The sequence below is a fragment of the Ursus maritimus genome, unplaced genomic scaffold (genome assembly GCF_017311325.1).
Source record: "Ursus maritimus isolate PB19 unplaced genomic scaffold, ASM1731132v1 scaffold_1, whole genome shotgun sequence".
Lineage (NCBI taxonomy): Eukaryota > Metazoa > Chordata > Mammalia > Carnivora > Ursidae > Ursus > Ursus maritimus.
In genome coordinates, this window is record NW_024423343.1 from 58,150,186 (window position 1) to 58,162,198 (window position 12,013).

Consider the following 12,013-nt stretch of genomic DNA (forward strand, 5'->3'; position numbering starts at 1 on the left):
CATAATTATGACTAAATTCTCTTCAAAATAACATGAGTATTGAATTTTCTGTCCGAATATTGAATTTTAACTTGTAGTGTGATAAATTGCAGAAATTTTTCAGTCATTGAAATATCTTTGGATTCCTGGTAAGTGCCCCACTTAGTTCCTGATATATTATTTTTTATACACCATTATGTCAGTTTGCTCCTATTTTACTGGAAAATTTTTCCTCTCTGTTCATAAGATTAGTTTATAAATTAATTTTCCATACTGTACGTGGTCAGGTTTAGCTTCGAGATTTTATAAACTTTATGAAATGGATTAGGTCGCTTGCTTTCTTTTCTATTCTCTGAAAGTTTCTTTAAGATAGGAATTATCAGCTTCTTGATATTTTGATAAAATTCACCTTTAAATTGTCTTTTGGTGAGGTGTCATTATGATTACTAATTCCATTTCCTTAGTAGTTATTGATTTAAATTGCCAAAATCTCTTAGATGAATCCATTTCTTTTACGTTTTCAAAATTTGATCATAAAGTTAATGGTATTCTTACAATTATTTTCAATCTCTATTTGTAGTTATATTTTCTTGCTTTTATCTAAACACTGTTCATTTGGGCCTTTTTTTCCTGATTAGGCCGTGCTACTGGTTTCTCTGGCAGAATCCCTCTGGATGCAGCTTACAAGGCTCCCTGGAGGTACCACCTCCAGCTTTTTGCTGCCACACCTATCCTAACAGTGTTTGCTCAATTACTTCCTTATATTTTAAAATAAACCCACAGCTTTAGTAGTGCAGTTTTGCTACTCCTTCAACTTTTTTTCTTCTGTATTTCCTCCTTTTGGTAGGTTTCAAGTGCTGGTTACTACCTATAGTTTTCTTTCTTGTACTGATTCATTTTTGTGTGAGCTATCATTTTGAATTAGGGCGCCTGTTGAATTCATGATTCATTACGCATTCATAGAATACAGTTGTAAGTGCCTTCTATGTACTGGGCATTATGGGAAATACTGAGAGTAAATGATGAAAAGAAATTCACATCAAATAAGATCAAATTACAGTATTTTTATACTGTAATAGAGTAAAATAAATGACATTCAGTTTCTCTATTCCAGTTATGTAATGATGGACTTTTTAAAGTTTTTGGACAAATAGATATTTTCATACAGTATTATAATTCTATTAACTGTTATATTTTGAATTCTATAATGGAAGACATCATGGCAAGAATACTGTGGCCTTTTATATTTGAGTTAAACTTTTAAAATGTCCTGGCCTCATAAGCTGTTTCCGAATGGGAATTTTCACCATTTAAAATTTATTATAAACAGATGTCAACATTTCCATTCAAAACTACAGAATTCCTGACAATATTCTATGTGACAACTGCAGGAAGTGCACTTCTAGACTTTCAGAAAATAACTCCCAAATGAATGTAACATTCAAATGGAAGTTTCTCTGGTTTACCTTCCTAGAATGAAAATTGTATATTTTAGCTCAAAAATCTGTAATTTAATAGAGTAAAATATAGCTGTCCACCATTCCCTAATAAAAATAACAGCTTTTGCAAGATAAGAAGAAAGGCCTAAAGTTTTGCAGGAAAAACGGGCAATCTTACATCGGAATGAAGGGACCTAGAAACACATTGCAAACTCCACTAAAGTGTAACCTCATTGCTGGAACACTTTTTAAAATTACAGTTGGACTATGTATAACTATGTACAATATTGGCCCGGGTGAGGAAAGGGTATTATTATGAACGATAATAATATACACCAATATTGTGTTTACTAAGTGACAAGCACTGTTCTTACATGTATAAACAGATTAAGTTTCAAGTTGTAAATTAAAGAAACAAAACAGGCAATCTTGTCTTTTCCTGTTAAAATCCTATGGTTAGCAATCGCTAAAGAAATGCGAAGACTCTAGAAAAAAGTGCACAGTATGTCTAATTCTTTACAAACATGTAAACAGAACGAAAGGGCAGTCGTTTTAGAATGCCTGAACTAAGCAAACCAGCGTGTGCTCTTTTTTGACATATATAAAATCCTTCACACCTCATTATAGTATTTTTTCCAAGCATTGGGCTTGGCTGTAAAAAAATTAATCATTGGGGTCAGAAGCTAATCACATATGATAAAAAGTTTCTCCAGGAAAAGCCCTGTTTGCAAACCAGCTAGCTCAATCCTGATTACCCATCTATTAAAACTTTACATTTATGACAAAGCAATTGAAGATACAAACAAATTGGTTGACTGATTTTTGGCTTCCTCTCTGATTAGCCATTCACAGACCACAAAGGGACAGGAACACTAGTAGTTTGTTTCCCCAATTTTTCACCTATTGGAGTTTGTTACAGAGCTTGTTGGATTTAACAATGATGGGAAGTTGAGTCACATCCCACTATTCAGGAATAAAGATAGGAATCTATCTTTGACTAGAGTTAGTTCTGACTTCAACCGGTACAGAGGGTAATGCTAGTTAAATTAAGATCTTTCCTATAATTACTTATATTGTGAAAAGTTATTCAAAGAGTAGATTAACATAACTTTTCAAAAATCACACAACAGAAGATCTTCACTTATGCAATGAGTTAGTCATCAGTGGGTTTTGGATAATGAAAATCTGGGATAATTCAAACCATGCAAATTCTACCTCTTGCCTTCTTCATAAGAATATACACATTGGAAATCTAAGTTACTGTCTTACTGAAGACAGTGAGAACTTAATGCGAGTCATCTAGGTACAACTATTTGAATGTTTATAGAACACTGATCCCCGATGATGGAAGAGATTTTAATTTAAAAAATATAATTATATTAAAAAACCCTTAAATTGACCCAATGAATTTTCAAAATAAGATTGATTCATGTTTTCAGTTTATTGCCACACACAACACATTTTATAAAATAATATGGTAGACTTCCACTTCAACATCTTCATGTAAAAACTTCACAGTGCAAGAAAGTGATCACTATTAAGTATGAAGACATCTAAAGCCAGCCAGTATTTTAAGGATAGGGCAGAATATTTTTGCGAATCTTCCTAAAAAATGTTGGCACATTTATTAAATGCCCAGGTTATTAAAACATCACTTAGTATCCACTTCTTATCCTTCTGTATACTTCTATGTCTACATGGCATCACACTAAATGCTGGTGGACAAAATAGTGTTAAGAATCTAAAAACTTTACAGGTAGTACAATGATTTGAAACCATTGAGGAGAATGCTACCCCCCAAACATTTTTGTATGTAACTTTCTGTCCATAACCACATAACAAAGTAAAAAAGCTGTTATACCTTAAAAAGAAGCGAAAGGAAAACATTTCACTTTTGCTTTAAAAACATCACTTCTTAGCTCATAAATAGAGAAAAACTTTAATTTTGGGGTGTAGGGAAAGTGTTTCATAAGTAAAACATCAAGTTTATGTCAGTTGTACAAATGTCTCATTTAGGAAAGAAACTATTTTGATTCTAAAATATTTCATCATTACAAAAAAAGTGTAATTTAAAGCTAAAAAACTGTAACACCTTGAACTAATATAAATCATCCACTAGCATATCCTATTATTTTTCACAAAATCCATAATTAAGGAATAATAGATTGGGTAAAAGATCTCTTTTTCCAACATTCGGTCAAATTGGCTAAGAAGCCCTGGGCAAACCACACACCCTGAGTCTCAGGACTATCACCTCTCACATGAGAATCCTGGACTTACTGCCCTATTCCATCCCTTCCAATTTATAAATTTTTATAGAATTGTTAAACTTATGTAATCCTTTTGAGAATGAGGTGTTTCAACCCAATGTATTTTCCAGATAAATTTCCTGCATTTAAGTAGTAAAGCTGTTCTTTAAATATTTAAAATCTTACTTTAAAATTTATTTTCAATATATTTCCCTGTCACCTTAAAAGTTGAGGTATGACTAACAACATAGTCTCCTAACTTTATGGTCTCCCAGACTTGGCGGCTGACAGTGATCAGCAAGACAGCTCAGGCCCTGACTCCAATTCTGTGCAACTTTGGGCCACACTCTGAGTCTCAAAACAAGGATGATACCACCTGCTCTAGATCTGTTGTAAAGCCCAATAGAGTTATCGTAGTATACCAAAGTTTTGTAAACTACAAATTACCATAAGAATGCAAAGAATTGTTGATAAGCCCTAGCTGAATTTTTCCTGATAACAAAAGTCTAGATATTTCTTATAAAATATATGATCTTCATCAATACGTGAACATTTATGGTTCTTATTTTTTGGTTCCTGACTGTTCTCATGTAGTCAATTTGTCTCCTGCTTTTAATTGCACCAGGCCTGCGAGTGTTGGTCTCTTCTGGAGTCTAGAAGCCTGACCTTGCAATAAGTGAAAATCAAAACCTAAAGATCTCTGTTACTTTAACAAATGTGGTATCATTACACACTTTAAAAGAGTGGTTTTCTAACTAGGTGAAAAACTGAGATTTCTGGGCTCCAACTGTCAAGAGTCTGATTCTGTTTGTCTGGAGTAGGACCCAGAAAAACTGTCTCTCAAAAGCCCCCCCCCCCCAGGTAATCTCAATAATTGATAGTTCAATTTTGGGGACTCACTGCTGTGTCAATTTCTTCTCTAGAATTTTAGCAGCTACTAGCTTGTTTTTAGTATAAGAATTTCCCCCTGCATTAATCACAAGCACATTAAGAGTATATTACCTATGATCTTGGCTTAGCTCCATAGGGAACGTATTCTAATTCTTTGCAGTGAAATTAAAAGATGATAAATCAACTTCAGAGGAAAGATTATGTATGTAGATGCTGAAAGGTGGCTGGTGCTACATTTACAGGGCAACTATTTTTGCTTCTACTTAGTCACTGGTACATCTGAAGACCATCTTATTACAGTTGTCATTACACATTAATAAAGGATGGCAGAATTCCAAAAAACAGGTGGATGGCTAACTAGCTAATCAGGATCATTAAGAAAAGGTTTCTAACACACATAAATGAGAAGTTCTTTAAAAACCACACAGCTTTCTATAGAAACCCAAAGACTTCCATGCTTCTGAAGTCTACCATAAAGAGGCAAGTTGACCAAAACTACAGTTGTTTAAAAATATGTTCAATTAACTGTGAAAATATAAGTGCAAAATAGGTACAATTTCATCCTTTAGGAGGTTTAACAGACATAAATGGAATTCACTTTCCATTTATTCTACCCAAATAGTTAATTTTGAAAATAACACATGAAGTATCTGGTATAATGAAGTTCTGAACCTCATTGCTTCCAAATTTAACAAAAGCCACATTTGGGTTTTCCAGGTGTCCCAAGTGTATCTAGGCACTGCGAAATGTTGTCATGTCTTTTGGTTCCCTGCTGGGGACACACCAGTCATCAGCCTCATGGTTGGTGTTGTAATGCTTCCAGGCAGCTTTGTTATACACTGGGAGTCTCTCTATCGATTCCGTTGACAGAGCCTGAAAGAAAAAAGTGGGATCTAAGTCTGGCATTTTTTTTTAGAATCCACTATTTGAGAAAATATACAGTGGCAAAAGGTTATGCCAAATTAAACAGTGCTTTATTGGATTTGTATTTTACTAATCATTCACACCATCTACATACATTTTGAAACAGATGTGTACATATTTGCAATGCATTATTTACTAAGTCTATGGCACTGCTCGGTGTACACATTGATTTTTTTGTTTGCAGTAACTGTCCAACCAGCCTGGAAGCTGCTGGATTGAAATTTTACACAGGTGTAGGAGATGCCTCTTATAAAAACATGACCCAGAACAGAAGTTGGTTAATTGAAAAAGTCATTTAAGTGTAAAAGCATAAAAACTGACATATGCATCTTAATATACATAATTGTAAAATCATTTAATGAAATCTATTTTAATTATTTGTTAGAAGAAATACTATTTTTTCAGCAGTCATGGACTTAAAAAAAGTCATCATAACAACATTATCAATAAATACAAAACTATGTCTAAGGCTTTTGACTGAAAAATTCTTGGTCTTGTGTTTGATCCTGTGTCTTCTCCTCCTGCCATTAAAGCCACCAATTTCATGTATAATGGACATGATATCTGCATTGTGCATTGTTTCGTTTCCAACATATCATTACCATTAATTCACTGTTCTATTTCAGCATCCTGCAAGTCACTGGGACCCGAGATAAACCATGTTCCTATCTTCTTCAAGTTAAGATATTTCAGTAGGATTTCAACCTTTAGCCACAGGTATTCCCCAAGATGTAGAAAATATTGAACAGGCAATTTCACTCTAATAATGATAAGGAAAGTCTTCGACATTGACTTTAATGATTTTTTTTTTAAAGTAGGCTCCACACCCAGCATGGAGCCCAATGGGGGCTTGAACTCGACCCAAAGATCAAGACCTGAGCTGATATCAAGAGTCAGATGCTTAACCAACTGAGCCACCCAGGTGCCCCCGATTTTAATGATTTTATAAGAGACCTGTCTTCTATTTTGTCCAAAGTGGAATTAAAAACCTTTCACCTATGTATCCTCTTTAAATATGCCAGAACTGCCAGAACCCGTTGATCTATGGGCTTGATCTATGTGCTAGATCAAAAATGTTACGTTTGGTGATAAAAATGTTACCTTCATGTTGCCCTTTTCAAGTTACTCACAATTGAGATGGTTTAAAAGAAAAGAAAAAGAATTATTATCTTGAAAATTTTAACCTTTTCCGTTAAACTTATTTTTTCCATTTTACAGTCTTCACCATTTCCTATACAATGGGTGCCATCTAGTGGCCAGAACAAGAAACTTGAGTCACTAAATTAGGTACCAAAGCCCACTGCTTAACCAACCCAGTGGTCTGATGGGCTCATCAGGGTTGGGTTGCTCTCCAACCCTTTAAAATATGCTGAACTCTGATAAACACATGCAACATCACAGGTCAGCAGGCTAAGTGCTTCTGCTCCCACCAGGTGAGCTATATGCTTGCCAAGAGTCCCCTGCGCTTGTTCCCAAATCTGTTCATGCACTTACATCTTTCATTTTAATTACATAATTTAATCAAATATTGCATAAACAAAATGAAAAAAAAAAGGCGGGGGTGGGGGGAGGTTCTTTGAAAACTAAGATGAATGTTTGGAAAGACTCATGAAGGAAAGCCACATAAAGACTGACTCAAATCTGAGTCAGAAGACTTATATTTTAAGTGATGAGGTAGAAGAAAATTTGATTACAGCTAAATATTGGCATCTTTTCTTATAACCAAAAGAAGTATCATTAAATAAAAAAGGACTATAGTTATTACCTTAATGTAGATGACCGCATCTGTCCCATAACCTTCTAGAGAATATAGCTTTAGGTCTCCTTGGAAATATTGGGCATAAAGACGTGATATGGGCAATCCATAACCAAAACCAGCCTGTTCGATGAGAAAAGTGAAATTCTATTCAGAAAGTCACATAGTGAAATACTTTTCTAGTTAAAAGAAATGTTTCTTTCTTTTTTTTTTTTTTTAAAGATTTTATTTATTTATTTGACAGAGAGAGACAGCCAGCGAGAGAGGGAACACAGCAGGGGGAGTGGGAGAGGAAGAAGCAGGCTCATAGCAGAGGAGCCTGATGTGGGACTCGATCCCGGTACACCAGGATCACGCCCTGAGCCGAAGGCAGACGCTTTAACGACTGCGCTACCCAGGCGCCCCAAAAGAAATGTTTCTGAGTATCCTGAGGCTATCGGGGCCTGCATCTAAGAGATCGTTAATACCTAACCACTAATACAGATCAAGCTGAAGCCTATTTGGGGTACTACATTAGAGGACTCCCCTCTGGTCATTTAAAACTCATTTTTCTTTTTTCTATAAAATGACTCATGTAGATCTAGAACAGCACGTTGCTTTTCTTTGCTGCCTTGCTCTAGGGTATCCCAATACTACTTTTGGCAATATCATATGAAACACGTTCTCTCTTTTAGGAGCAAGGGTAGAAAAAGCTTTGTTGGCAGTCTCAGAGATACATCTCTTGATTTCATGCCATGAATTTCCAGCCTGCATTCTCAACCTGGATAGACCAGTAATAAGTCCACTTTGTTACTCACTGACAAATCACTACCCCTGTTTAAAAACCTACAAAGCACATCACCACTAACACCGTGCCCTACCCACCTACCATCCCCAACCCACTGCCCTGAGATAAAAATTCAAGCTTCTAAAAAGAACTTTCAAGACCTCATCAGATCAGGTCTCTGCCTCCCACTTTCTAGTCCAGCTGGACCAAATCTCCAGCTCTTAAGTTTCTCAAACAAATGTTCTTTTTCATTTCTGTGTCTTTGTTCATCCTGTTTCCAATACCTGGAATGGCCTTCTTTACCTGAATAAATCCTACAAATTCTTTAATACAAAGCAAAACATCTGGACAAATGTAAAAACAGTTTTTATCACCAAGCCAGACGTTCAATGATATTCCATAGAACACTTTAGTTAAGAGCTTATGTGGATTCAGGAATCGGAGTACTATTAACAAATGCAGGCTCTGGCTCCACCTACCTCTCCTGTTTATTACCTGGCTTTTCCAACCAGAGTTTCTGTTTACCCCTCCAAATCAACTATCCATTCTCCGCATGACTCCTTGCCCTGGGAGGATGCTATCAACCGATTCCCCTGCCCTCTGTTTCCAGTGAGTCCAGCCAATGGGGAACCCAAGTAGGACTTTAGAGGGAGTCAAGTCAAGGGTATTCACTCCTGTTTCCTTCCCACTGAGGTTTGCTTCCCTTGGGATTAGACCACTTGGGCGTAAGCAGCTACTCTGTCACCGTCCCTTCTTCTGGGTTCTGCTAACTTCTCCTTCTCCCTTTGATTCAGGGTGGTGACAGCTCTCCTGCTGCCAGCCCTGGATCCCTGTACTATCCCTGCCCACAGCTCTGGAATTTGTACATCCCATCCCTCCCTTACTTCTTAGAGTAAAATCAGAATCTAAGAAGGCACTCATGTTTATTATTTGACTGTGTCTGCCTGTTGGCGCATTGATGCATATGTACCTCAACTTGAGAGGCACAGTACTGGTGTAATCATTTTAAAAGTATGGTAAGTACAGATCACAGTTGCAGTAATAGAATCTGTGCTGTGTAACAGGTGCAATTCTAAGTCCTTCTAGTAACTTCTTAGAAAGAATCTAAAATAGATCCATCTATTTTATATTCTTATTTATACTGCATTTATATTTATTTATACTTATCTATACTGCATTTCATCCTGTTACAGTGTAACTCCAGTACATACGCCAGAGAAGTGTCAAAGCCCGGAAGACCAGTTCTCCCCAAGTTACAGGTCAGAGATTCAGCAAAGTGCTTTTCTAGGGGTTAGAGGGCAAGGATGGAGTCATTTCAAAAGCTGATCACACGAAACCTGAAAACAGGTGACTGAGATCAATAAAAAATACCACCACAACAATTATAATTTTAGCCTTTTCCAGGTTGGCAATTAAGCGATCAGAACTCTAGTCTTTTTTTTCTGAGTCTAGATTATGAGATTTTTTTTAATAATAATTTTTTATTATATTATGTTAGTCACCATACAATACATCCTTAGATTTTGATGTAAAGTTCCATGATTCATTACTTGCGTATAACACCCAGTGCACCATGCAATACGTGCCCTCCCTAATACCAATCACCAGCCTATCCCATTCCCCCACTCCCCTCCCCTCTGAAGCCCTCAGTTTGTTTCCCAGAGTTCATAGTCTCTCATGGTTCATTCCCCCTTCTGTTTACCCCCCCTTTCTTCTTCCCTTTCTTCTCCTACCGATCTTCCTACTTCTTATGTTCCATAAATGAGTGAAACCATATGATAATTGTCTTTCTCTGCTTGACTTAGATTATGAGATTTTTCTAATTATAAGTACCTGAGGAAAAACAATCAACAATGAAGATTAAATCAGTGCTGACCAAGTGCTAGCAAAACCAGTAACTTAGTCTTCATATTAAGACATAGTAACATCAAAATGTGGTTAACCACATGAAACTACTGACATATCACTACCCAGCTTGGCAGTAAGAACTGTAAAACAATACTCTCTGTCTTGTGCTCTTTTCAATCAGAGAAGAAATGAGCCAAAAGCTGTTTAAATTCAGAGGAAAGTGTTTTTTCTAATAGCTTCCTTTCTCCCTCATGGGTACCCTATACAATTGCTTAACTGATTTATTTGGTAATTTATTTGGTATTCATTTGATTTTGGGGGGGGCAATTCACAGAAACACACTCAATTCTTTCTTTCTTCTTTTCTTATATTCCGTTATTTCTTGATCACATACCAGGGGCACTGCTCGGGACGTCTCAACACGAGGCCGGGGTGCAGTTGAGTACATGTAGTTGAAGAGTCTGTCAATTTTCCTCAAAGGAACCCCACCTCCTCGGTCACTCATCTAAGGTGAGAAAGGATCATGCCTTATGACCAAGTCCCATAAACAGCAAAACACCAACACACACTCACAGTGTCACAGTTTAACTGCTGACTGGAAAGTACTCCTTTCTTTTCTTTTGTTTCCTTTTCTTTCTTTCTTTCTTTCTTTCTTTTTCTTTCTTTCTTTCTTTCCCTCCCTCCCTTCCTCCCTCCCTTTCTCTCTCTCTCTCTTTCTTTCTTTCTTTCTTTCTTTCTTTCTTTCTTTCTTTCTTTCTTTCTTTTAAGATGTTTTATTTATTTGCAAGGGAGAGAAACATGCAAGAAAGAGCAGGGGCAGAAGCAGAGGGAGAGACAAGCAGACTTCCCACTGAGCAGAGTCCCACGCGGGACTCGATCCCATGACTCCGAGATCATGACCTGAGCCAAAGTCAGCCACTTAACCGACTGAGCCACGCAGGTGCCCAAGGAAAGTACTGCTTTTCGAAACAAGTACCATGCAATTCAAGTTGTGAGTGTAAACATTTTCCTCACTGGTAGACTTCATAAAACTCCTCCAATCTGCACAGTTCTAATAACATAATGAGCTCCGTCATGATACGGGGTCAGTGCCGTGGCTCTGTATAGCCACTGGTCGCCCACGAACAGTGCAGGGAGCACAGAGTGGGGCATCAACTAAGTCTATCTTGGATGTAACAATAAATTTGTTATTCCTTTCTGGTGGGCGGTTTGGAAATCAGATTAAAAATGCATGAAACTTTTGACCCAACAGTGTCTATCCTAAAAAAATAATCAAAGAAGTATGCAAAGTATGTATGAGAATACCCATCACAGCACTATGTAGAGTAGCTAAAACTGGATTATAACCTAAATAAGGAACTATTTAAGTAAACTAATGCACATTCTAAAATAGAAAACTATTGAGCCATTAAATATTATGTAGAGCTGTATGTACCGGCCTGCGAGAGGTCCTCACAATACTGTGCAGCAGCACAGACCCCCAGACCACTTTCTGCTGAGTTTACAGAGTACACTGGTCTTTGTATTGTTCTAATGTCATTTGTCAACTCAAATCATATGGTAGGTTGAATTTAGTGATTTATTTACAGACTAATTTCATTCTGTCTTCCTTTACAGTTAATGTGGCCTTATTTTCCTAATTATTGTACAGTTCACATTCCCATCTACTACAGTCATTTCCCTTTGTCACAAAATCTAAATTGATTCCACTATCTATAACATTAATATACAAATAAATCTGCTTTAACATGTGTGTGTGTGTGTGTGTGTGTGTGTTGTATACATATATGTGAATGAATGAATAAATAGGCAGATGGATAGTGTTGAATAATTAAAAGGTCAATAGGCTGGGTGTGCCTGGCTGGCTTAACTGGTAGAGCTTGATCTTGAGGTCATGAATTTGAGCCCCACGTTGGGTGTAGAGACTACTTAAAAAAAAATAAAAAATCAAAGACTTGATCACAAATAAGTTTAAAAGAGCATTATTTAAAAAAAGGTCAAGGCTGGATGGCTTATAGCTGAGCTTTTAAATGATCTTTAAGTATCTTTATAGTATGCATATATATTACTTTCATAATGAAAATGACATATATATTTTAATTTTTAAAATAAAAATCTGCTTTGAAATACCACTTGAAGGCCTGCCTCTGATACATCTACA

The 12,013-nt window shown here is 36.4% G+C and overlaps 1 protein-coding gene across 1 annotated transcript in view; it reads right to left on the minus strand.

Annotated features, from left to right (window-relative positions):
* Positions 1-2,840: 2,840 nt before the first annotated feature.
* PDK1 (pyruvate dehydrogenase kinase 1) overlaps positions 2,841-12,013 on the minus strand; it is a 31,033-nt gene continuing 21,860 nt past the window's right edge. Inside the window, exons 9-11 of the mRNA XM_040643885.1 lie at positions 10,247-10,357; positions 7,248-7,361; positions 2,841-5,431 (exon numbers count right to left, since the gene is read on the minus strand). Coding sequence (XP_040499819.1) covers positions 5,291-5,431; positions 7,248-7,361; positions 10,247-10,357 — 366 coding nt within the window. The 3' untranslated portion in view covers positions 2,841-5,290. The remainder of the gene's footprint in view (positions 5,432-7,247; positions 7,362-10,246; positions 10,358-12,013) is intronic.